Raw genomic sequence first — 26,274 nt, 5'->3', positions numbered from 1 at the left:
CTGCGCCTTGCGTCGCATTGCGCCGGGTGTATTATAGGGCCCATAATCCTCTGACGCAACCATTAAAATAAACCATACACTTGTTTCTGATGCCGGGATCCTACTGAAGTCTGTACTGAGACCAAATCAGCTGTTTAAACTGGGCGTGTATATTGTGCAAAATACACTACAATGTGTGTAGCATGTAAAAAGCGTTTGGTCTGTATAGTTTGTAATGTGTGTGAGTGATGTGTATATATATTATTTCAATAAAATAAAATAAATAAATGCATATTTGATATTGAAATGAGTAATAAAATGTGTTTCCTCACCTCCTGGTGTCATCGTCCGGGGTCCGTGTGCGGTACGTACGGACCCACTGCTCCAGCTGCTGCATGGAGTTGGTTCTGCTCAGGGTTCTCTCGGGTTCTGCCGGCTGTGGCGGGACCGTCGTCCTCTGGGGCATCGTGTTGCTCATGTCTCCGGGGCTTCTGTCTCCTCCTCGTTCCCCGGAACCGTTGACTTGGGACGGCTTGTACTGGGCGGATCCCGCTGCGCTCTGGAGCTGTCTGGAGGACGAGACGGCCGCAGCGATGGCCGCCGCTTGAGCCGGCTGGAGTTTGATGCTGTTGATCTTGGTGAGCGGCCGCTCCACAGCGCCCTCTTTCTGGAAGCCGTATTTCTCGCCCTCCCGCGGGGGTGGGACGGGTTTCTCCGGGTCTTTCTGCTGCATATGCTTATCTCCTTCTCTCGGGAGCGTGAGAGGATACCTTGCATCTTTCTGTGGGATCTTCTCGCCGTCATTTGGCGGCACGTATTTTTCGCCCTCTCTCTGAAGCGTGTATTTATCTCCGTCCTTGTGTACTGTGTACTTCAGCCCGTCCTTCTGCAGTAGGTACTTCTCTCCTTCTTTGTGAACGGAGTATTTCTCGCCGTCTTTCTGAAGGACATATTTCTCCACGTCCTTCTGCAGCATGTAGCGGTCGCCGTCCTTCTGCAGAGCGAGTCTCTGAGCTTCTTTGTGCAGAGCGTAGTTGTCAGTGTCTCTCTGGAGGGTGTATCGCTCTCCGTCTTTCTGCACGCTACCCCTGCTCTCTTTGTCTTTTTGGATGCAGGGCTGCTTGTCCACGGGTTTATGCTTTTTCTCCTCCTGCCGGTGCGTCTCGCGGTTTCTCTCGTTGTTTTGGATCTCAGGTCGGGTCAGGACTCGGTGATTCAGCATGTTGTTCATCTCCTGAGGGCTGCGTGGGTCAACCTTTACCTTTTCAAGCCTGCAGATAAGAAAAAGAGAGAAGGAAAAGCAAGTTAGTGAAAGTCTTTGGACATTACCTCTCTGGAAAGTCTTTGGATATTATACATTTTCAAAGATCAAAGTGCAAATAAATGGAGTTGTTGTTGACAAAAGAAATAACTGATTCTCATGGGCAATGGGCCATCTGACCAATCAGAGCAGAATAGATCAATCAGAGCAAAGGAGGCTCTCGGAAAGGCGGAGTTTAGAGAGATTGAATTCTTTATCAAACTGTTTCTGAAACTGAGAAATTAGGTGATTCTGCAATGTATATTATGAGAAAATGACAGTGTTTTTTGACCTTGGATGCATGTAAACCTATTGTACGAAAGGGGCACTTTAAAAGAAAAAGCCAACAAGCTATTCAATAAATGAGCACAGATAACCAATTACATCTTTACTAGGTCTGTCACTTGATTGAACAATTTATTCAAATTAATTTGCATATGGGAATTCACAAATACCAATATTTGCCAAGAAAAGCCCCAAATTAAGATGATTTAAGGTATGATTGATGATTTGAAGGGTTACCAATATGATATTCTGGTCTCTTACAGTGGCATGAAAAAGTATGTGAACCCCTTGCAGAATCTGTGAAAATGAGAATTATTTTAATAAAATAAGAGAGATCATAAAAAATGCATGTTATTTTTTGTTTAGTACTGTCCTGAGTAAGATATTTTACATAAAAGATGTTTGCATTTAGTTCACAAGACAAAACAATAGCTGAATTTATTAAAATAACCCCATTCATAAGTATGTGAACCATTGATTCTCAATACTGTGTGTGGTTACCTGATGATCCACGACTGTTTTTATGTTTTGTGATGGTTGTTCATGAGTCTCTTGTTTGTCCTGAGCAGTTAAACTGAGCTCTGTTCTTCAGAAAAATCCTCCAGCTCCTGCAGATTCATCAGTTTTCAAGCATTTTTGCATATTTGAACCCTTTCCAGCAGTGGCTGAATGATTTTGAGATCCTGTGTTTTCACACTGAGGACAACTGAGGGACTCAAACACAACTATTAAAAAAGGTTCAAACATTCACTGATGCTCCAGAAGGAAACACGATGCATTAAGAGCCGAGGGGTGAAAACTTTTCAATTTAAATCTCAAGGTAAATTGTACGTAATTTTTCTGCCGGGAAACATGCTAGTATCTTCTGTTGCTTCCGAAGGGCAGTACTAAATGAAAAACACTGATATTTAAACAAAATAAGAAAAATTGTGACATCTTCATCCTGTTCAAAAGTTTTCACCCCTCGGCTCTTAATGCATCGTGTTTCCTTCTGGAGCATCAGTGAATGTTTGAACCTTTTTTAATAGTTGAGTTTGAGTCCCTCAGTTGTCCTCAGTGTGAAAACACAGATCTCAAAATCATTCAGTCACTGCTGGAAAGGGTTCAAATATGCAAAAGATGCTGGAAAACTGATGAATCTGCAGGAGCTGGAGGATTTTTCTGAAGAACAGAGCTCAGTTTAACTGTTCAGAACAAACAAGAGACTCATGAACAACCATCACAAAACACAAAAACAGTCGTGGATCATCAGGTAACCACACACAGTATTGAGAATCAATGGTTCACATACTTATGAATGGGGTTATTTTAATAAATTCAGCTATTGTTTTGTCTTGTGAACTAAATGCAAACATCTTTTATGTAAAATATCTTACTCAGGACAGTACTAAACAAAAAATAACATGCATTTTTTATTATCCCTCTTATTTTATTAAAATAATTCTCATTTTCACAGATTCTGCAAGGAGTTCACATACTTTTTCATGCCACTGTATATGGTTTGTAAAGCACACTTCTTTGTCTATTTTATCATCTGCCATGTGAAAATCTTTAGTCTCTGTGTTTCCTATGTTAAAGTTTAATACTTAGGGAGCAATAAGTTAAAAGCAACAGTCTGGTGGATATAACCCTATGTTATGAAACAAAAACACTTTTTGAACAAACACACTTGTTTCCATTAATAAAAGTGACTTTCTTTGTATTAAAAATGTGGTTTAAATCACAGTTCACCAATTCTGTGATCCTGCTGGCAAAAAGTAATTTTAGTAAAAATCAAAAAAGTGAGTGTTTAAGTCTGAGAGATTTCTTCAGGATCTGTGATTGTGCTAAAAGCTGCAATGAAACAAAGTCTCAAAAACATCCCCTGCACTTAGAAATCTGTGAAAATCTCTGCTTGAGAGACTCTCTCGGGACAGAAGAGGCTCTAGTCTAGAAACCTGACAGTTTTTCTCAGGAAGATATGACAAAAGCTCTGTTATAAAGAGTGCTAAGAGCAAAGATGAAACACTGAAGTGACTTAGTTTCTACTGAGACAGGGCAACAAAGATAAGTTAACAATACAAATAGTTCAAGATAAATAGAGAAAAAAATAAGTCCACAAAACCATGTTGCAATATGCAGTTTTGGATTTTTGTGGCCCAGTGTGGACCAATCAATGTTTCCCATTTAAAATGTCTTTAAGCCATTTCGTAATAATTGTACTTGGGTCTTTTTATATATATATATATATATATATATATATATATATATATATATATATATATATATATATATATATATATATATATATATATATATATATATATATATATGCAGACTTTCTGACACACAAAATGTTCTGAATCGAATTAATTTCAGTTTTCTCGCATAAAACCTGATGGTAAGTACTTATTAACATTTTGACATTATTACTGAGCATAAAAAAACAACAACTTTCAAGATATATATTATTATCAACATTGCTTTTAAATTATTCATATAATTATTTTAAGAAAGTGATTCCTGGAAATAAATTAAGTAAAATATTTTTTTAAAGACTTTATTAAATTTTGACATAATAAATGAACATAAAGATCAAATTTTTTTCTTTATTTTATTATTGCTTTAAAATGATTTATAATATTTACAAGATTGCTTTTATAAATCTATTTAAAAGATTTATATTATTAAATACTAATTATATTTAGCTTTTTGTATAAACTAATAAATAACCTGGAAAAACAAAGTTTTTAAAGTAATTATTAACATTTTGACATTTTACTGATCATACCGATCACATTAACTTTATTAATGTTTTTAAATTATATATATTAAATAATATTTATATTTTGCTTCTTATGAAAAAAAATATTTACACTGGAAAAAAATATAAAGTAAAATATTTTTTTAAGTATCTATTAATATTTTGACATTATTACTGTTCATAAAGAACAACTTTAGATTTTATTTTTAAATTATTTATATGGTCAACAACATTGCTTTTAAATTATTTATATCAATTACTTATTTAGTTTTTTGCACTTACTTTGAACCTGGAAAAAACAAACAAATAGCTGTAAATGTCACTGAAGTGGTACAGCAGATGAAGAGGCGTGTTCTTTCGAGTGTGTTCTTTCTGATTGGCTCAGTGTGAACCAAAGCGTGTTTTCTTACCTTCTGATTGGCTCGGTGTGGACCATTGCAGCGTCCGTCATAACCTTCATCCAGGACTCCATATCTTTGGCTGTGTCAGTGCTGAAATAGTATGTGCGCATGTTTGGATGCGTCGCCTAGTTGTGAGAAACAAACAGAGCAACCTGGAGAAAAAGAGCAGAGAGTGAATATCAACAAACAACCGCCTTGTGTGTCCTAGACGTGTCAGCGGCACAAAATGCAATAATGCTTGAGTTTTTATGAAGAGAGCAGATCTTTTTCAGGAGGGCTTGAGTTGACAGACCCCCGTCGTTCAGAGCCCCTCAGGAGTGTGTCTGACTGCTCCACTCTGACAGCTTTTGTCTGCATGTTCCAACTCATCTTTCACAACAGTTTATAGAAGCTTCAAAGAACGAAATGCTGAGCGCTTTGGAATACTTAACAAGAACTAGTGAGACCCCAGTGAGATTCCTCTATCTACATAGGCAGCTTCCTCCTAAGGCAGACAAAAATTATATTTCAATGAGATACACTCTTAAAAATAAAGGCTCTTTATTGGCATCAATGGTTCTATGAAGAACCTTTGACATCCATGGAATCTTTCCATCACACAAAAGGTTCTTTAAAGTGGATAAAGATTTTTTTAAATGTTCTTCACACTAAGGAAAAAAATGTCTCTTTTAAGAATTGATCACAGATCAGTTCTTAGAACCGTTCGGCCTGGCAGTGGAAAAGTGGCTATTAATGCAAAATAAATAAGCAAACAAACGTTTGGAACTTTATTTTTAAGTGTGCATCTTATATTTTATATTTGATTCCATAGGAATGAACTGAAAATGCTCTCTCTGCTTCGCTCACACATTTTACTTTCACTTTCAAATTAGCGCCAGTTCGGAGGCAGATTGCTTGAATGGTGGGTTCATTATTATTCTTAATGAAAAACACAACAACAAAACAGTACAATGACAAACTCGCTTAAATAGGCGTTTTTACATTTCTCTTTGAAACCAAATCTTCCGCCATCGTCTTGTCAGTCAGCTCCTCACTCTCGTGATAAATGAAATCTGACTCCTGCTGCTGATCTGTGCTATGCTGTATTAAAATAGTGCATAAGTATGCAAATTGGGACACACCTATAGTTAAGCTCTAGCTAACGAAAAGATTTAGGCGTTCCTGGTTGATGCGGTGAGGTATGTTAATGTGTCATTGTGCAGACTCACCATATTTAAGAAGCTCCATCCAGTAAACATGTTGATGCTCAAGTTCATGAAGCCTCACAGAGAACAAGCCGCACCATTGTGAGACGAGAAAAAAGAATGAGTCGACATGAAAATATCTGCACTAATAGGCAAATGACTCCACTGAGAATAAAACTCTTACAGAACTTGTCTCAAAAATGCACAGTCGGGCGAAAAGTACCATTTGGCAAAGTTTGTGTCAGGAAAACTGGTCTAACTGTTTTACTAGAGCCAAACCCTTGCCCTTGAGCAGGATGGCAGGAAATTATATTCAAGGCTCGATTAAATTCAAAGATGAATACACTGACCCGACCCGACAGAGAGTCTAAATCTGTCGAAACTTAATTCTCGCGTTGATGCTAAAATCCAATGCAAAGCGAAAGTTTTGCTGGCCTGAAGCAAGTGTAATATTTCTCTTTCTAATGTTTTTAAGATGAAGTGAAAAGGTTTTTTTTTTGCAGTAATGCAATAATGATTCAATTTGTTAACATTGATAAATGCTGTAAAAAGGGTATTTCGTTGTTCGTTTCAGATAATGCATCAATAATCTAGGTTAAAGTTAATTTATAAATACACTACCATTCAAAAGTTTGGGGTCAGTAAGATTTGTATTTTTTTTAAATATATTCAAATAGAAAATAACATTTCACAATTTTACAGTTTCAATGCAGCCTTGGTGAGAATAGTGAGACTTTTTTCGAAAACATAAAAAAAATGTACGGCCCTCAAACCTGTATACTACTTTGTTAATTAATGTTTGAATATGTAATTTATGTAGAAATAACCTACATTAAACCTAGACTAAAATGCTTTTAAAAAATTCTTAATTGTTAGTTCATGTTAGCTAACTGCATTAACTAATGTTACTGTAAATTATCATCAACTGTACTTTGTCAAATGGTGGCCAAAAATAAAACACAGTGACGATAAATAAATGTTTATTTATAATAATAATAATAATAATACTAAATTTACAACAAAACATCTTTTAACTGTAACTCCGACTTCAAAATGCAACTCTTTGCAACTCCAAGTGTTTCAAGTGTTTCATATATACAGTGGGTACGGAAAGTATTCAGACGCCCTTAAATTTTTAATTCTTTGTTATATTGCAGCCATTTGCTAAAATCATTTAAGTTCATTTTTTTTCCTCATTAACGTAAACACAGCACCCCATATTGACAGAAAAACACAGAATTGTTGACATTTTTGCAGATTTATTAAAAAAGAAAAACTGAAATATCACATGGTCCTAAGTATTCAGACCCTTTGCTCAGTATTTAGTAGAAGCACCCTTTTTATCTAATACAGCCATGAGTCTTTTTGGGAAAGATGCAACAAGTTTTTCACACCTGGATTTAGGGATCCTCTGCCATTCCTCCTTTCAGATCCTCTCCAGTTCTGTCAGGTTGGATGGTAAACGTTGGTAGACAGCCATTTTTAGGTCTCTCCAGAGATGCTCAATTGGGTTTAAGTCAGGGCTCTGGCTGGGCCATTCAAGAACAGTCACGGAGTTGTTGTGAAGCCACTCCATTATTTTAGCTGTGTGCTTAGGGTCATTGTCTTGTTGGAAGGCAAACCTTCGGCCCAGTCTGAGGTCCTGAGCACTCTGGAGAAGGTTTTCGTCCAGGATATCAATGTACTTGGCCGCATTCATCTTTCCCTCGATTGCAACCAGTCGTCCTGTCCCTGCAGCTGAAAAACACCCCCACAGCATGATGCTGCCACCACCATGCTTCATTGTTGGGACTGTATTGGACAGGTGATGAGCAGTGCCTGGTTTTCTCCACCAGAAAGAATTAGAATTAAGGCCAAAAAGTTCTATCTTGGTCTCATCAGACCAGAGAATCTTATTTCTCACCATCGTGGAGTCCTTCAGGTGTTTTTTAGCAAACTCCATGCGGGCTTTCATGTGTCTTGCACTGAGGAGAGGCTTCCGTCGGGCCACTCTGCCATAAAGCCCCGACTGGTGGAGGGCTGCAGTGATGGTTGACTTTCTACAACTTTCTCCCATCTCCCGACTGCATCTCTGGAGCTCAGCCACAGTGATCTTTGGGTTTTTCTTTACCTCTCTCACCAAGGCTCTTCTCCCCCGATAGCTCAGTTTGGCCGGACGGCCAGCTCTAGGAAGGGTTCTGGTCGTCCCAAACGTCTTCCATTTAAGGATTATGGAGGCCGCTGTGCTCTTAGGAACCTTAAGTGCAGCAGAAATTTTTTTGTAACCTTGGCCAGATCTGCGCCTTGCCACAATTCTGTCTCTGAGCTCTTCAGGCAGTTCCTTTGACCTCATGATTCTCATGTGCTCTGACATGCACTGTGAGCTGTAAGGTCTTATATAGACAGGTGTGTGGCTTTCCTAATCAAGTCCAATCAGTATAATCAAACACAGCTGGACTCAAATGAAGGTGTAGAACCATCTCAAGGATGATCAGAAGAAATGGACAGCACCTGAGTTAAATATATGAGTGTCACAGCAAAGGGTCTGAATACTTAGGACCATGTGATATTTCAGTTTTTCTTTTTTAATAAATCTGCAAAAATGTCAACAATTCTGTGTTTTTCTGTCAATATGGGGTGCTTTGTGTACATTAATGAGGGAAAAAATGAACTTAAATTATTTTAGCAAATGGCTGCAATATAACAAAGAGTGAAAAATTTAAAGGCGTCTGAATACTTTCCGTACCCACTGTATATTTTATATATATATATATATATATATATATATATATATATATATATATAAACCCTCTTTTCTTCACCGGTCCATCCACCTGCCCTCTTTCAAATCACATTAACATATAAATATGGCCATGTTCGAAGGATTCAGAATACGTCTCTGACCTTGAAGGCGTATTTCCTGCTTATGTGGTCGTCCACGGACAGCATGGAGATGTGGAAGCTTGGCAGGAGGATACTTCCCAAGATTCCTTCTTCTTTCTCATCTGAAGACACAAGACGTTGTGAACATTAGCATATATTAGACGACGGCCAGAGCACTTGTTAAATTTGCAGCTGAAGCCATGACTGGGTGTTTATTTCAGCAGGGGTGTTGGTAAACAGACAGTCTAGCAGGGCTGATGGGAAAACTGCAGGGTTGTGTGCATTCGAGCGCGTCAATGAGGTTGTGACTGCTCTCGACTGTGAACTATATCGTTTTGATTGCAGACTGCAATGAAGCTGTCGAGTTGCTTGCCGACAGAGTCAATTCAGAGTGGCAGCTGTGTTAACAGTTACTGTTACCGTAATAATGCCGAAAACAGCACGTTCCCATCACCAGCTTCTATAAGCGCGAGTTATCGCGGGCATTATGCCCTTTAATATTTCCAACAGACACATAAACTCGTCACTTTATCATCCGTCAGGTCACTTAAAGGGGACCTATTATGCCCCTTTTTACAAGATGTAATATAAGTCTCTGGTGTCCCTAGAGTGTGTCAGTGAAGATTCAGCTCAAAATACCCCACAGATCATTTTTGTTTGTGCCACTTTAAATGCAAATGAGCTGCTTGCTTTCAAGAAGAGGGCGGAGCTTCAAGAGCTCATGCTGTGGGCATACCGGCAACAACAAAACAGGACAAATCTCATGCACTGAAAATGTCAGAAACTGTCAGTAATTAGTTCGAACCAGAGTCAGACAATGATGCATATAGAGGCAGAGAATATATGCTGCATGGAGATAGAACAGTTAGGCCTATAGTTTAATTTAATTACGGTTATAATTTATGTTGTCATCTTGCTTTTATCCACTATTAGTACAAGCCTGTTGCAGCGGACCCCTTTTGAATGATGGCCAAAACTTTACTGATGAGTTTTATGAAGTTTATTGTACATCACACACAAAAGATGAAGCGTTTTCACTCCAAAATCAATTCAGATCAACAGCAATTGAGAGTGATATTGCTTTTATACAACAGTTCAATAGACTAGAAGTTAATGCTGAGCAACTTACAACCGTCTGTTTTTGCTCTGTCAATGAAAATATTTCCAAACAAAGACAAAACAAAAACTACTGTAGCACATCTCCATAAATGTGTTTGAACATATGAATCAGTGTGTTTGAATGAATCTGCTGAATGAATGATTCAATGAGTCACTCAAAAGACACTTGTTTCGTTCCTGAATGAATTGAATCGGTTGAGTGAGAAATTCAATGATTGACTCTAAAATTAAATTTGTTTAGAAATGAATCAGTGTTTTTGAAGGAATCAATTGAGTAAATGAATAACTCACTCATAAAGAGTCACTATTTATATGCACTATATTAACTAACTATATTAACTGTTACATAATTTGATTTAGGTAGAAGTTCAAATCCCGAACCTGAAATATGGAAAATATAATGATGCTTCAGCATGATGTGTTGCTATCGTCTTTTAAAAGTTACATGGAGCAAGTTTTTGCATCCGTAAGTGTGTTCTGGAAACATCCCACACGCTGTGAGCAGCTCAGATCTGTGAGGCAGTGTTCAGAACTCCTGCGTGTTGTTATTGCTGAAGGAAACCTGCCGGTGGCTCACAACACTGACAGCAGCGAGACGAACAAACAAACACAAACCAACACAGAGAGATTTTCAATTCTCTCGTCAAGATCAGACTCAGTGTGGCAGCTTCAGGGAAACCACATACTGATACACCCAACAAAATAAATAAATAAAAATCAAAGCCCAGAGTAAGTTCAGTGCCGGATATAGAATTACACAACTCAAACAATTCTGTTCAAAATCTCAGCCAATGCAGATTTCCACAGTCAATTCCACAGATTTAACTACAGAATTTGAACTGCAGTCAGTATAGAATTGGAGTGGTAAAGAACAATTCTGGTTCCTTAAGGCCAGGATACACCAACTCGACCTCAAAGAACTAGCGGCAACGAAAGCCGACGGTGTTGTCACCTCGCGTTGGCTGTGTAGGGGAAAAAATATGTGCTTAAACACACCGAAAGAATTTCCGCCGACTGTCAAATAGCATGCACGTTCTGCGCCTGCGTATTAAGGAGATAACTGTCTATTTAAGCAGATATATTTGTCTATATTCATCATTCAAAAAGGGAAAGTGAAACTAAGACTGCATGTATACAAACCACGATCACGTTCTGTATTCCACTCCGCTCATGTTATTCGTGCATTGAATGCTCAGGTAAAATGACGCAAAATTAGAACAACCTTTTGTCTGTGCTGTCATGACTTATTTGCTTACTTTCATCACTTTTGCTCATATTCTCGTGAACTGACTCATTTGCTACACTGAACAGCCAAAAAATGCTGTTCTTACTTAGAGTTTTTGTCTTGTTTCTAGTCAAAATATCTTAAAGTTCTTAAAGCAAGAAGCATTTTAAGTCAAAATTAAGTGAGTTTTTCCTTAAAACAAACAAAATAATCTGCCAGTGGGGTAAGTAAAATAATCTTATATCAAACCAAAAATAAGATATATAATCTTGTTTTCAGTTTGGATTAAGATTATTTTACTTACCCCACTGGCAGATTATTTTGCTAGTTTTAAAGGTCCCGTTCTTCGTGATCCCATGTTTCAAACTTTAGTTAGTGTGTAATGTTTTTGTTAGAGTATAAATAAAATATGTAAAATTTTAAAGTTCAAAGTTCAATGCCAAGCGAGATATTTTATTTAACAGAAGTCGCCTACATCGAACGGCCAGTTTGGACTACATCCCTCTACTTCCTTCTTTAATGACGTCACTAAAACAGTTTTTTGACTAACCTCCGCCCACAGGAATACACAAGAGTTGCGTTTGTAGAGTGTGTTTGTCGCCATGTCGTCGAAACGCTGTTATTTTCATCCCGCAGTCCGTATTTCTGAAGGAGGGACTTCATAGAACAAGGAAGTCATCAGTCCGTTTTTATGACAGTGGAAACAGCGGTATACAGATAAGTAAATTATGTGAAAAATACTGTGTTTTTTTACACGCGAAACATGAACACATGTTATATTGCACACTATAAACACAATCAAAGCTTCAAAAAACCATGAAAAATGGGACCTTTAAGGAAAAACTCACTTAATTTTGACTTATTTTTCCTAAAAACAAGAAAATAATTTTTACTTGTCAAGAAAATGCTTCTTGATCTAAGAATTTTTAGATATTTGGAATGGAAACAAGACAAAAATTCTAAGTAAGAACAGCATTTTTTGCAGTGAGTTCTCTCTCTCTCTCTCCGATGGCTTGACGCAGATTCAATCGAATCGGCCGATAAAAAGCCAGTAAGAACCAACATCAGCCGACGGTGGGGAACACACTGAAAAAACTTAGTCGGCCAACGCACAAAAACTGCCCAATGGCTGACTATCGGCTTGGTGTGTTCTGAGATTTAAAGGGATAGTTCACCCAAAATTGAAAATTGTTTACTCACTCTCAAATTGTTCTAAATATTTATGAATCCATTTCATTTTTAATTTTTGTAAAATATAACAACCTAGCTGACATTCATAAATTTCGTATTATTCAACACCTCTGCTTATATTTTGTTTTTCTATATCATAAATTGACAATGGAAGAATGTAGAATTTTATATATATATTTATTTATTTATTTATTTGTTAATGGCCAAATTTGATCATTCTTACAACGTTCTTTGTATAAAGTGCACAGATGAATAATGCTAAAAATAAGATCAGTGATATTTATTATTTCATGTTGATTTTAACACACATGCCCCTTTTTAAAATAATTTGACATTTCACAGCACAACCAGTGAAAATCAAAAGTAAAAAATATCTGTAGAGACTCTATGTGTGATTATGTATCACATGTCTTCCATAACATAGGGATTTTTCCTTGGCAAAAGACCAAAACCAGTTAACTAGTGCATCATGAGTGTGTGCAGTACCAGCTCGCACAGACAGGAGGCGTCAGTGATCCTGCCCTCCTCTGTTCACAGGGCCAGTGATCGGTCAGGGCCAATCTGTACTTCATCAATGACACCCACACCGGTCTTCTAGAGCAACATTTAATCTGACCCGCCGATACGGACTCGCAGAAAGACGGATGATATGAACAGACAGAGAGCTCTGTGCAGTCTGAGCACGTCTGCTGCGCGCTTCGAATACTCCTCTGTCTTCTCTGTCAGCCAATAAACAGCCGCGGCCCTCATGGGCTCGGCCATGAAAGAGCGATCTGATTGCACTGCTGGACTGGTTAATTGCACAATTTATGGAGATCTGAGAGCGTGTCCTCAGGAGACTTCAGCATGCAGCAGAGACACCTTTGGGCTCAAACTGTATTGTCTTTCTTCCATCCTCGCTGTATATGAGAGCTTATTAAATAGAATATTTGACTATACACTTAAATTACTGAACCACAAAAGGGATCAAAAAAACTGATATTGCGAGATATCAACACGCAATTTTGACTTTATATCACGCAACTGCAAGTTTATATCTTGCATTTCTGACTTTATAAGATGCAATTGTTTATATCTTGTTAATATTCCAGTATCGTGACAACACTACTTACCATAATGAGATCTTCCAGAACTTTCGCAACTTTATGTGAGCAGTAACAGGGAAATGATTCGCAATTTAATGATTCTGAATCTACATGATGATTTTGATTCACTAATGATTCAGTTCACAGTTCTTTTGAGTCCTTTGTGGAGGTCAGAATTGCGAGTTATAAAGTCAGAATTGTGTGGTACAACTTTATATCTTACAATTCTGACTTTTTTTTCTTGCAATTGCGAGTTTTTATCATGCAATTCTGACCTTTTTTCTCAGAACTGTAAGTTGCAATTGTGAGTTGTAAAGTCAGAATTGTGAGATATAAACTCAAAACTGATTATAAAATCGCAATTCTAACTTTATATCATGCAATTCTGACTTTAAAACTCACAATTCTGACTTTAAAACTCACAATTCTGACTTTATATCTCACAATTCTGACTTTATAACTCACAATTCTGACTTTATATCTTGCAATTCTGACTTTATATCTCACAATTCTGACTTTAAAACTCACAATTCTGACTTTATAACTCGCAATTCTGACTTTATATCTCACAATTCTGACTTTAAAACTCACAATTCTGACTTTATATCTCGCAATTCTGACTTTATATCTCACAATTCTGACTTTAAAACTCACAATTCTGACTTTATATCTCACAATTCTGACTTTATATCTCGCAATTCTGACTTTATATCTCGCAATTCTGACTTTAAAACTCACAATTCTGACTTTATATCTCACAATTCTGACTTTATATCTCGCAATTCTGACTTTAAAACTCACAATTCTGACTTTATATCTCACAATTCTGACTTTATAACTCACAATTCTGACTTTATATCTCGCAATTCTGACTTTAAAACTCACAAGTCTGACTTTATATCTCGCAATTCTGACTTTATATCTCACAATTCTGACTTTATATCTCACAATTATGACTTTATATCTCGCAATTCTTACTTTATAACTCGCAAATTCGGACTTTATAACTCACAATTCTGACTTTAAAACTCACAATTCTGACTTTATATCTCGCAATTCTGACTTTATATCTCACAATTCTGACTTTATATCTCACAATTATGACTTTATATCTCGCAATTCTTACTTTATAACTCGCAAATTCGGACTTTATAACTCACAATTCTGACTTTATAACTCACAAATTCTGACTTTATAACTCACAATTCTGACTTTATATCTCGCAATTCTGACTTTAAAACTCACAAGTCTGACTTTATATCTCGCAATTCTGACTTTATATCTCACAATTCTGACTTTATATCTCACAATTATGACTTTATATCTCGCAATTCTTACTTTATAACTCGCAAATTCGGACTTTATAACTCACAATTCTGACTTTAAAACTCACAAGTCTGACTTTATATCTCGCAATTCTGACTTTATATCTCACAATTCTGACTTTATATCTCACAATTATGACTTTATATCTCGCAATTCTTACTTTATAACTCGCAAATTCGGACTTTATAACTCACAATTCTGACTTTATAACTCACAAATTCTGACTTTATAACTCACAATTCTGACTTTATATCTCACAATTCTGACTTTAAAACTCACAATTCTGACTTTATATCTCGCAATTCTGACTTTATATCTCGCAATTCTGACTTTATATCATGCAATTCTGACTTTATAACTCACAAATTCTGACTTTATAACTCACAATTCTGACTTTATATCTCACAATTCTGACTTTAAAACTCATAATTCTGACTTTATATCTCGCAATTCTGACTTTATATCTCACAATTCTGACTTTATATCTCGCAATTCTGACTTTATAACTCGCAAATTCGGACTTTACAACTCGCAATTCTGACTTTAAAACTCACAATTCTGACTTTATATCTCGCAATTCTGACTTTATATCTCCCAATTCTGACTTTATATCTCACAATTCTGACTTTATATCCCACAATTCTGACTTTATATCTCGCAATTCTGACTTTATATCTCCCAATTCTGACTTTATATCTCACAATTCTGACTTTATATCTCGCAATTCTGACTTTATAACTCGCAAATTCGGACTTTATAACTCACAATTCTGACTTTATATCTCACAATTCTGACTTTATATCTCGCAATTCTGACTTTATAACTCGCAAATTCTGACTTTACAACTCGCAATTCTGACTTTAAAACTCACAATTCTGACTTTATATCTCGCAATTCTGACTTTATATCTCCCAATTCTGACTTTATATCTCACAATTCTGACTTTATATCCCACAATTCTGACTTTATATCTCGCAATTCTGACTTTATAACTCGCAAATTCGGACTTTATAACTCACAATTCTGACTTTATAACTCACAATTCTGACTTTATATCTCGCAATTCTGACTTTATATCTCGCAATTCTGACTTTAAAACTCACAATTCTGACTTTATATCTCACAATTCTGACTTTATATCTCGCAATTCTGACTTTATATCTCGCAATTCTGACTTTAAAACTCACAATTCTGACTTTAAAACTCACAATTCTGACTTTATATCTCGCAATTCTGACTTTAAAACTCACAATTCTGACTTTATATCTCGCAATTCTGACTTTAAAACTCACAATTCTGACTTTATATCTCACAATTCTGACTTTAAAACTCACAATTCTGACTTTAAAACTCACAATTCTGACTTTATAACTCACAATTCTGACTTTATATCATGCAATTCTGACTTTATATCATGCAATTCTGACTTTATAACTCACAATTCTGACTTTATAACTCACAATTCTGACTTTAAAACTCACAATTCTGACTTTATATCTCACAATTCTGACTTTATATCTCACAATTCTGACTTTATATCTCACAATTCTGACTTTATAACTCACAATTCTGACTTTATATCATGCAATTCTGACTTTATATCACAATTCTGACTTTATATCTCACAATTCTGACTTTATATCATGCAATTCTGACTTTATAACTCACAATTCTGACTTTATAACTCACAATTCTGACTTTAAAACTCACAATTCTGACTTTATATCTCACAATTCTGACTTTATATCTCACAATTCTGACTTTATATCTCACAATTCTGACTTTATATCTCACAATTCTGACTTTATATCTCACAATTCTGACTTTATATCTCGCAATTCTGACTTTATCACTCTGAGGTCTAAAAACGCGCCGGCGCGTTTTGCAGGTTTTTTTTCACATTGCAGCAAAACAGACTTAAAATACTCTGTCATTTTTTGTCATAGAAACATAAGTAATACATCAATTGAAACTATAGAATATCTCCTTTTATTTGTATACACTCAGAGTAAAAACAAAATGTTGTGCTTTTTGTAAAATAAAGAAAACTAACATGATGCGTGATCTCTCATCTCCCTCTGAACGAAGTCCAATCTGATAGTTCTCAGAAAATGAACTGTAACTTAGTGAATACTAATCACAAAAAATTCATACTTATGTCTAACAAAACGTTGAAATGTCAGGTTTTAAATCGTGCAAGTCAAATCGAAAACAAACATTCTGTGTTTATGTAATCTGTATGAAAAGAGAGCCATGTGAGAAGTCCGTGATTCAGCTCATTACCCACTAATGCGGCCACGCCCACGGAGCCAGCGCTATTCACAGGCAAATTCAGAGACAACACATGCATTCATCATCTCAATCGTGTATTTATTGCCTTGAAAATTGTTTATCTGGATGAAAAAGCCATGGTTAGCGATCTCTGGAAGACATTCAGTAAATTCCTGTTTGTTTTCTTCTATTGATAAGTTTTAAGTGAGTTTTTGTTTCTTTAGCGCCCTCCGGCTGTAGTATGAATTGGTAAACACCATTCATGGAATATCGTCTTCTTCTTAGGTGAATTTGTGGACTAAAATGCACAGAGCGCCCTCCGGCTGCAGTATGAATTGCAAACACCAGCGCTCATAGAGATAACAATGAATATTAAATAAAAAATAACTCCTCTGTATAGAAAATTGACATAAACATATGAGAATCCTATATTTCTCCAAATGTGCATGCTTTTAAACTAAAAGCCTATATTCAGACTCTTTGCATCACAGAAATACATTATATTTTAAAGTATAATATAAAACCATTATTTTATATTGTAATAAAATTTTTCTGTATGTTTCATATACCATGATGAGCTTGAGACATCACAGAAGTTTTTTTTCACAGCCTACCTGACTGAAATGCCTCATTAATATGCAAGTCTTTTCAGGTCATTACTATTCAATTCTTTTGTCTTCACAGGTGAGAATGAGCCATTATTCATGGAGATTCACGCCTCCTCGCATACCGTGTTTCTTGGCAAAAAGTGTCTTACAAAAACTAAATCAGTATATTGTTATAAATGAAAGAGTAGTCAGCATAATTTTTACATAATTTTGAAGCAAAAACTCTAGTCTACAACCTTCAATACCCAAAAGTCTTGTGAACACAGATTTAATATACTTTTATTGGCCTTATATCAGTGACTTAAGTTTTTTGTTTTTTCAGTAACCACGCATAAACGTTATTCCTTCAAAAACACAAACATGTACACACATGTTCCTCACATATTATGGTAGCCTAGTTTGTGCTGAATACAGTGTAATGACACTTGTGTCATTAATATGTTTATGAACAACTGAAAAAAGCACAAATGTCAGGGCATGTCAGACTCCAGAGGGTTATATCTCACAATTCTGACTTTATATCTCACAATTCTGACTTTATATCTCACAATTCTGACTTTATATCATGCAATTCTGACTTTATAACTCACAATTCTGACTTTATATCATGCAATTCTGACTTTATATCTCACAATTCTGACTTTATATCTCACAATTCTGACTTTATATCTCGCAATTCTGACTTTATATCTCGCAATTCTGACTTTATATCTCACAATTCTGACTTTATATCTCACAATTCTGACTTTATATCTCGCAATTCTGACTTTATATCTCACAATTCTGACTTTATATCTCACAATTCTGACTTTATATCTCGCAATTCTGACTTTATATCTCACAATTCTGACTTTATATCTCACAATTCTGACTTTATATCTCACAATTCTGACTTTATATCTCGCAATTCTGACTTTATATCTCACAATTCTGACTTTATATCTCGCAATTCTGACTTTATATCTCACAATTCTGACTTTATAACTCGCAAATTCTGACTTTATATCTCACAATTCTGACTTTATATCTCACAATTTTGACTTTAAAACTCGCAATTCTGACGTTTGGGCATTAATTCCTCTGCAAAAATCAGTTTGTAAACAAATACGCTCGACTCACCTCTGTAGTAGAAGAGGCACATGTCACACAGCACGAACCATCTCTTCTTCCACATCTTCATCCCGGTACTGTCCTGCAAAAGTCCAGCAGCAGCACAACAACCGTCAATCAAAGCAGCCAACCAATCACAGTGCATCATGGAGAGCCCAATGCATGCTTATTTTCCTCAGACAGTGGCAAATATCTCTGCTTCGGTCTCATTTTGTTGAGTTAAACTGCTGCTGTTCTCCAGAGCGGAAACTCATCTCTTTTTTAAGGCGACTTGTTTTATTTGAGGCATGAATCATATTCATATTCCTCCCTCGTGTTTTACTGTTTGTTGTGTTAATGTTTGCACCGTGTAAGCATGTAAATTTTAATTTCGACAACAAAGCCTGAAGATTTTGCTTGTGCTGCAGGAGCAGCTTTGATGGAGGGTGTTTGGGGAAGGGGAGAGACCACCTCTGAAGTCGTGTTTTTCGTGGAAACACGCTGCTTTCAAAGGAACGCTGGCGCAGCGATCACACACACAAAGACGACATGAAGTTACTGATGCGGCTGTAACGCTTTATGTGTTTATTTCACTCTGCCTTTTATGAGAAGAGTTTTTGAAAAATATGATGCAAAAGCACAAATGTGCTTGTGGAGTCGTATATGTACTGCATTGAAACTTGTGAAGCTTTTAAGTGTAGCCAAAACTGAGAAAACCTGACCATCAGCAACAAAATAACCATCAAAACAGTTCTACTGATAACTTTCATCTCGGCATGCACTTGATGGACATGTACTGTGGATGGAATAATTATTTTTTTTAAGCACATTAGAGTACCATGGTAATGCATATCATTACCATAATGCAAAACAAAATTAAACTTTTGCATAAATATAACTACATTTAATAAATTATATTTCACTGATACTTTTTTCTTTTTTTTGCAATACAGTCATGAAAATAATGCTAGAATGCAAAAATACCTTGTAATTTTCATTATTAGATGGCATTAGAGTACCATGGAAAAGCATCTCATTACCGTAATGCAAAACTAAATTAGATTAATACATAAATATAATTAAATTTTATAAATAATAAAAAAATAAATAAAAAAAAATAGAATAAAAAAATAAATTGCATTTTTGCATTACGGTAATGAGACTATGACTGGATGTGCTTAAAAGTCATGAAAATAATGTGATAATGGAAAAATAAATTGTGATGCTGTATTTTATATATAAGAAGTGTATGTAAGAAGTATTAATGTTTTTTTTTAAGAGTGCTGGAGTCACACACCTGCTTGTAAAGCCATCCGTTTTTCACCACCGGAGCATTGGGGTTCCTCTTGATAGAGTTGGACCTCTTCCCAAAGTTGTGGACTTTCTTTGAAGACCTGGATGGCTGCAAACAGCGCAAGAGGAGAGAAATGACACTTCCGAGGGCTCAAGCTTGCCCGTATACATTATTCAGCAATCGAGTTGTAAATAATTACAACTTACAAGTGAAGTCGTTTAGTGCAACTCAGAAAACACATGCGAAGCATGCATTATGAACCATCCGCACTTACGAACCCTCAGATAGTTAAAAAGCTGCTTAACAGAAGCCAAAATGGTTTATCTGTCATTCATCTTACTCTAATTAGATACAATCATACAGACCACCAAGTCACTGATCTCTGGATCGATTGTTCAGGCCCACTGACCCCTCCAATGATAATAAATCATCAGAATAAAGAGTCTCATTTCATAATCTTACTATAATCGTGTCCTTCCTGACATAAAAACTACCATAATCAGCCTTGTGAATGCATGTGTTTATCTATTTGTATGCATGTACTGTATGCATATTAATTTATTTATTAGAGAAATACTCCGAGCCACAGCCATTCATTAATTGTTTATGTTGTTTTTATGTTATAAAGAGTTCAGGGATATGGTGGGTTGCCTGAATGACTAGTTTTTTGAAAGACTTGAATAATGAGGTTTTAGTTTCCATCCATATATTTTTATGCATTAAAAATGCAGGATGGAAACACAAGATGTGAATCAAATTTACTCAATGCTTAAACTAGTTGACCTTAATTAGCTAGTTGCCCATCCTAACCCATTATTGCATTTTTATGACACTCTATATCAACTCAAGCATAGACAATGAAGCAAATGTCCAGTAATGAGGACAATAATTGTGCAAGATGCTATTGATGCATGATGGGACAGTCCAATCTGTCACGCTGGAACTAGGCCAAGGTCAGTGACTCACTCTGGTTGTGGGACTGCTGGGATGTGTGGTGTAGTCTGAGCCTCCTGTGTAGTTCGACGCTTCACTCATGGTGCTGGTTGGACGTTCTTTCTTCTCGGCCGCTGGTGCTTTGGTCGCTGGTCTGGATGAGGAGGAGAGGAAAGAGGGAGAGAGAGAGAAATGCAGGGGAAGAAAAGAGGAGGAACATCACAAATGAATCTTCAGACCTGTAGGAATTTTCTGGGTTGTTTATTGTATCTACTGCATGCTGTCAATTACCACAGACAATTATGTGTTCAAATGCTTTTACAGAAAATAACTCACAACGGAAGCAAAAGAGAAATGCACCATCAACCCTACATAAAATATATGGTAGAATAAGTCCTGCCTTCTAAATAAAAGAGCCATTCGCCAAATGGTAAAGTCATTGCCTCAATGCAGCTGCCTTTAGAAGCTTAGATGTGTATTTTTGTCATGATTTGAGTGTTTAGAAACAAAATTTATGAGACACTTGTAGTCAGATTTCATTGGTGATTTTAAATATGAAATTTAATTCAGCTTCAGAGAATTTTCCCCATCCAAAGATATATATCTTTGAATAAATAAAATAAAAATATATATATATTTTTTTTTTGCACATTATGAGACTATGACCAAATGTGCTTGCATGTCATGAAAATAATGTTAAATCATCATAATTTTTGTCATGATTTGAGTGTTTAGAAACAATTTATGAGATAGTTGTAGTCAGATTTCATTGGTGATTTTAAATATGAAATTTAATTCAGCTTTGGAGAATCTGAAGTTTCCTGATTCAAAGATATGTAAAATAAAATAAAATAAAATAAAATAAAATAAAATAAAATAAAATAAAATATACTTTTTTTTTTGCATTACGGTAATGAGACTATGACTGAATGTGCTTAAATAATAATAATGTTAAAACACCGTAACTAATTAATCACACATTTTTTTGTGTAATTAATTGCGATTAATCACAACTATCATTGTACCTACCTAACATAATAGTATTTAATATATTTTCATATTGTAATAATTTCACATTTAACATTTAATTTCACTAATTAATGTAGAAACAACATAAAGACAGTATAGGCAGGAAATATACAGAAACTCAAAGTTATCAAACAATTTACAGTCTTCACTGCAGAAATTATAAATTAAATATAGATTAATCCTTATTAAAGCTACAAAAATTATTCAATCAAGAGCAGTGAGTGATTTTCTCTTTGATTAGCAATGCTTAATAATGACAGACATCACAGCCGCAGTTTATTAGGCTGCTGTCACTTTAAGATCTGCGCACATGACACGGATCTGACACATCCGATGTCCTCAGCTCTTTAAGACTTTAACTCATTTAAGACTGTGCTTACAAGGATACTCGACAAAGCAGGCATTTTGGCATAATTGTGTGTGTTTTTGTCCGTTCAAGCGCAAAAGAGAACTGCTGCCTGAAGTAGCTTTCTGTGTGCATGCACAGTTTTTTTTTGCATCTTATCATGCTTGAATGGTTTAATAGGTTTAATATTTTTCAAATGCATACAAGCCATCCATAAGAACCATATCAATGCAAAAGTCTTTACCAATTCATTTGAACCCACTAATGAAGACTGCTCATGGTAATCGACAGCACACACCTGACATCAGGTTTAAAATAACCAGAAAAACTCGGTGAATGCAGAGCGATTGCTGTGTAGACGAGGGAGGAAAGTTCTTGAGCTTCTTCTGCGAAACTCTAAAGGAGTTTATGCTCTAAACTGCTGTTTTAATAAGCCAGAGCACTACAGCATTGAGACAGACAGAGAGGAAAGGGAAAAATAGAGGAGACAGGCCCCATGCATCAAAGCAATTACTCACTCCACGTCTCCGCTGATCTACTCCCACACAATTGACAACCTTAAATGGCCTGCCAGCTCCGGGTCTGACATACCGCATCCACAGTTTATGACCTAGTCAAGCTGAAGGGCAAAAGCAAACCGAACGGCAGAAAAATCAAGGCTGTAAACCGAACGCCACTCCAGACCACCGCCTTATTTAACGAAAGTGGAGAGAAAACACAATAAATATGGCCATAAACCCATGAAATCCCATGACACACGGATGCTGAATTGGGAGCCGGATCGGAGAGTCATTGTCCCGTAGGGTTGGCCTATATTCAGACGCTACGGTAGAGCGACGACGTCTAGAGATAGCGCTGCTATCTGGAGCAAAGGAAAGGAGAGAACACCAGGGTAAAAAATAAAGCTTTCTGGCTTCTGGGTCACCTCGCAAAAGGAAAACACTTTCTTGTCAGAAAAAGGCCGAATATTAGCACCGGTTAAACAGAGAGAGTCTCCCACATGCACTGCTGAAAAACTGCATCAGGAGCTTAAATATTGTTCATGCATTTAAAAGGATAGTTCACCCAAAAATGACAACTGTGTCATCATTTACTCACCCTCATGTCATTCAAAATGTGCATGACTATTTATATTTTCCCAATATAATGAAAGAGAATGAAAACTGAGGCCGTCAAGCTCCAAAATGTCAAAAAAGCACCACAGAAGTGGCCCGTTTGGTTCAAGTCATACAATAGTTCTGAATGAAGAACAGACATAAACCGAAGTAGCCATTCACTGAAAACCTCGTCCTAGTTCCCTCATGAGAAACTTGAATTTGTGAACGAGTCATAGAAATCATTTAAGCATGATTTATACTATCTATAAGCACTATTTATACTATCTATATCCTATCTATACTTACATACATAGAATACATAGAAATAATTTAAGCAAGACACATTTACTTTAGAAGCAACTCTGAAATATAACTGAATGTAAGTGTATTTTGCCTTAATATACAGACAGATTTTGACTTATTTTTAACATGTTCACCACTAAAAACAATCTGCCGGTGCATTAAGACAAAATACACACTTATTCAATATACAGTGTATGAAAACAAGTCTTGATATCTTATCTTATAGTGTTGCTCCTCAAGCAAAATTAACTTGTACAAAAGACTAAACAATTTGAGACTATAATTTAGATGCACAAGTTGTATGGACTACTTTTAAAGCTCTGATATACTTCAAAGTGAAATCGAAGAAAGTGATGTGACGTCATTTCGAACAAAATCAGGGGAAAGCAAAGTATGTTTCGGGAGTTCGAAACAGCTTGTCAAAGTGAACTTTCCGGAAACTTCGAACTACTATTGGTCCGTGGCGATGATGTAATAAGTAGGTGTGGCTCTGGGGCTCTGCCCTCTTTGACATGGAAATCTTCTCTGGTTAATTTCCTCTGTTGGACATCCGCGAGTGAAAACGAACATTGGAAAGCTGCATTATAGTAGAAATTGAAGTTGTAATTCTAATCGAAAGAGACACTGTTTTTTATGTTTAATTCTGTAAAGCTGTTTGGTTTAAAACAATCTATTGGATAAAGTGCTATATAAATAAACGTGACTTTTTTGACTAAAGTGTCGAATTGCAGAGCTGGTGCAAACATGCACATCATTATGATCAGATGCTTTCTTAACTGCTGTTTTCTCATTTTTGATGTTTATTTTGTTATTGAGAGGAAAGTTCACAGCACGTTTACATATTCATCTAAATTCTCGCTCTCAGCGCTGTGAACATTGGGATGTCCGTTAAGAGTATATCACTGATTGCATATTTCAAACTTCTTTTTATGCCTAAACAAAAAACAACTTCGCTGTGAGTATATTATGGCCTATGGTGCTACTGTGTGCTTATATATATATATACACACACACATACACATATATACATATATACATATACATATATACATATATACATATACATATATATATATATATATATATATATATATATATATATATATATATATATATATATATATATATATATATATAAACCCTTTAAACCAGATAAATTTACTTGAGAAGCAACACTGACATATCAGTTGAAATAGGCGTATTTTGTCTTAATGCATTGGCAGATTTTTGCACTTATTTTTAAATTGTTTATACAAAAACTAGTGAAATAATCTACTAGTGCAGTTAGACAAAATGCACTCAATATTTAAAAAACAATCTATGAAAACAAGTCTTGATATCTCAGTGTTGCTCAGTGTTTCAAGGGTTTTTAGATATTTCTTAATTTTAAAAAAGAAAAAAAAATAAGACCTAAAACAAATTTAGGTATTTTTTCACACAAATCTTTCACATGATGGCAGTAAGTGACGTGCACAAGTTGTATGGACTGCTTTTATGGTGATTTAAGGTGCTTTTCGAAGCTGCACTTATCATAATTGCATGGAAAAATCGACAAGAGCATTCTGCAAAACATTTCCGACAGAAAAAAAGAAAGTTATAAAGATTTGGAACAAATTGAGGGTGAGCAAATGATGGATTTATTTATTTGTTCATTCATTCCTTTTTTGCTGAACTATTTCTTTACCACATAACATTTGCATGGGTGCCCGTATTTTGACACAAGCAACTGATTTTGTGTTGGAAACAAACACATTGTGAGATGCAGTCATGCACACACCAGCACCACACAGAGAGATGAAAAATAAACACATTACACTGCCGTCCTGGGTCAGGATAGTACACAGATTCGAGTACGACCTTCCAGGCCGCTGATCTCAAATTAAATTGAGCATTCAACACGGCTATTAGCGTTCATTAATTAATCTCTTCTCAAATAATGAGCTTTAGTGGCCACGCTGGCGGCCATCACTCAGTTGACATCTGACGGCGTCTTCAGAGGAAGAGTGGCAGTGAGTGTGAAATTAGCCCGATGTCACCCAGCTAAACCGCGCTGAATCCAGAGATAATTGACGGAGGGGACGTTCAGATGGGTTTGTGGGTTGGCTGGGCACCGGTACAGACTGGAGGTCACCAGCTAAAATGCGTGAGTCATGCTAGCCTTTAAAACTCTCTGTCTGCCACCATTTCTCTCTCATGGCCTTTAACTCACCCTTTCCCTTCACGGCAGCATCATTTGAGAGGGTTAAACTCGACAACCTTGAACGACATTAAGAAAATATCATGAAACTTGTGTCAGATTGTCTGCATGTGTCTTATTAGATTAAATAAGCCTGAAACATCTAGCTTTTTTTTTTTTTTTTTTTAAGTCATCAAGAAATGATGCTTGTATTTCTAAGTAAAATGGGACATTTAACAAGAAAAATGTGGGTGGGACCAGATTTTATCTATCAGGAATTGACTGGAAAAGATTAGATGAAAAATGTCTGTATATGGTCATTCAAGGGGATTGGTTGAAAAATAAGAGGGATTTGTGATGTCAATAGTATTGATAATACTATTATAGTTTTTTTAAATATTTTGAATTAGATTTTATTTTTATATTTT

General features: G+C 35.9%; 1 protein-coding gene across 25 annotated transcripts in view; it reads right to left on the bottom strand.

The window, feature by feature from the left end:
- plekha5 (pleckstrin homology domain containing, family A member 5) overlaps positions 1–26,274 on the bottom strand; it is a 183,663-nt gene that overhangs the window by 33,098 nt on the left and 124,291 nt on the right. For all 25 annotated transcript variants that reach the window (XM_048155904.1, XM_048155909.1, XM_048155906.1 and 22 more), the window contains 6 exons: positions 20,929–21,049; positions 19,966–20,070; positions 18,699–18,771; positions 8,776–8,876; positions 4,718–4,833; positions 312–1,250 (listed from right to left, as the gene is read on the bottom strand). In XM_048155904.1, coding sequence (XP_048011861.1) covers positions 312–1,250; positions 4,718–4,833; positions 8,776–8,876; positions 18,699–18,771; positions 19,966–20,070; positions 20,929–21,049 — 1,455 coding nt within the window. The remainder of the gene's footprint in view (positions 1–311; positions 1,251–4,717; positions 4,834–8,775; positions 8,877–18,698; positions 18,772–19,965; positions 20,071–20,928; positions 21,050–26,274) is intronic.

Source organism: Megalobrama amblycephala, linkage group LG14, assembly GCF_018812025.1.
Source record: "Megalobrama amblycephala isolate DHTTF-2021 linkage group LG14, ASM1881202v1, whole genome shotgun sequence".
NCBI lineage: Eukaryota > Metazoa > Chordata > Actinopteri > Cypriniformes > Xenocyprididae > Megalobrama > Megalobrama amblycephala.
This window is presented reverse-complemented; position numbering and strand designations above follow the sequence as displayed.